This window comes from Aplysia californica, unplaced genomic scaffold (assembly GCF_000002075.1).
Source record: "Aplysia californica isolate F4 #8 unplaced genomic scaffold, AplCal3.0 scaffold00645, whole genome shotgun sequence".
Classification (NCBI taxonomy): domain Eukaryota; kingdom Metazoa; phylum Mollusca; class Gastropoda; order Aplysiida; family Aplysiidae; genus Aplysia; species Aplysia californica.
The window spans coordinates 448,974-451,044 of NW_004797915.1; the positions used below are offsets into that span (position 1 = coordinate 448,974).

At 42.8% G+C, this 2,071-nt stretch overlaps 1 protein-coding gene across 1 annotated transcript in view; it reads right to left on the reverse strand.

Annotated features, from left to right (window-relative positions):
* The window catches only part of LOC101864482 (two pore calcium channel protein 2), a gene marked incomplete in the record, with an annotated part of 36,170 nt that overhangs the window by 26,333 nt on the left and 7,766 nt on the right, over positions 1-2,071 (reverse strand). The window contains 1 exon segment of the mRNA XM_035972307.1: positions 904-1,081. Coding sequence (XP_035828200.1) covers positions 904-1,081 — 178 coding nt within the window.

Here is a 2,071-nt window from a genome sequence, read left to right on the forward strand (position 1 = left end):
TGTGTTAAAAACAAGACACATGATTTCAATATACTGTACCTATGAGAAGACAAATGATCTCAAAGCACTCACCTTGATGACATTGTCAATGAGCAGAATGAGCAGACACATGATCTCGATGCTCACCTTGGTGACAGTGTCAGGGAGCAAGATGAGAAAATGTACGGTCTCAATATACTGTGTCAATATGAAGACAAATGATCTCAGTACAATGTGTCAGTGAGAAGACACTTCATCTCAATATACTATGTCAATGAGAAGACACATATAATCTCAATAAAGTGTGTCAATGACAGGACACATGATCTTGATATACTGCTTCTATGAGAACATATACACAATTTCTATAAGAGTCAATAAGAAGATACATGATCTCAATATACTGAGTTAATGAGAAGACACAAGAGCTCAAAACACTCATCTTGATCACATTGTCAATGAGCAGAATGAGCAGACACATGATCTCGATGTTCTGTGTCAGTGACAGGACACATGATTTTAATACACTCACCCTGATGACATTGTCAATGAGCAGAATGAGCAGACACATGATCTCGATGCTCTGTGTCAATAAGATAAGAAGACTCATGATTTCAATATACAGTATCAATGACATGACACATGATCTCAAACCACTCACCTTGATGACATTTTCAATGAGCAGAACGATCAGGCACCTGATCTTGATACACTGCTTCTATGAGAAGACACATATGGTCTCAACACACTGTGCCAATGAGAAAACACATGATCTCAAAGCACTCACCTTGATGACATTGTCAATGAGCAGAATGAGCAGACACATGATCTCGATGTTCTGTGTCAGTGACAGGACACATGATTTTAATACACTCACCCTGATGACATTGTCAATAAGAAGACACACGATCTCAAAGCACTCACCTTGATGACATTGTCAATGAGCAGAATGAGCAGACACATGATCTCGATGCTCTGCGTGAGCCAGCACGGCACGGTCACGGGCTCAGACGGCTGCCTCAGGTCGGCACTGAGCGACAGGGAGGACGGGAACTCCACAAAGGCCAGCATGTGTAGCAGGAAGATGACGACGAACCGGAAACTGACCGGGCAAACATGGAGAACAAACGGATTATTAGTTTTGTTTTGGTAGGTAAGAGTTTCACGGTACTACTTGCAACACAATAAGGCCATATAAGTGACGAAGATTAGAGGTGTTACAAGAGAGTAACATACACAAAAAAGAAGGAAGAGAGATAAGGATAGTAGATATTTGATAGGAAAGAAGAGGAGCAAACCCCATCAGAGCACCGGCCAACCACCCGCTAAGTAAGGTTGTACGGTGCTTGCAACTGCATAAGGTGATATGAGCGCCAAGGGGTGGATGTCAACAGAGAAATCTTTACAGGGAATCAGACTTACTCTGCCCACCTCTCTAGCCTCAACAGCACAGTCTGCTTCGACTATCAAGGCACCCCGGAAATAGCAGTTCACAAGAGAGTGACAAACATACAGTATGTTTGTCACTCTCTTGTGAACTGCTATTTCCGGGGTACAAAAGAAGTAGAGGAAAATGACGATAGTAAGGATGAGGAAAGAAAAAGCAGCGGTTCCACCAATGTTGTTCCGGCACAGTATGCGCATGACATTGATAAGTCAGCCCGCTTACAATTCTACTGTGCATAAGAACGTGTTAACATCCCCCCTGTGGGAATGGCCTAAATACACGTCAGTCAGCGGCACTGCCTTGGGGGGGGGGGGGGGGGGGGGCAACTTTCAGTTTAGTTTTAGTAGGTAAGAGTTTTACTGTAATACTTGCAACACAATAAGGTCATATAAGTGCCAAAGATTAGAGGTGTTACAAGAGAGTAACAAACACAATAAGGTCATATAAGTGCCGAAGATTAGAGGTGTTACAAGAGAGTAACAAACACAATACAAAAAGGAAGGAGGGGAGATAAGGATGATAGATGTTTGACAAGAAAGAAAGGGCAGCAAATCACACCAGAGCACCCGCAAACCGCCCACAGAAAACAAACAAATACAGTCGGGCACAGATAGTATGAACACAGAAAACACAAAACCGGGATAG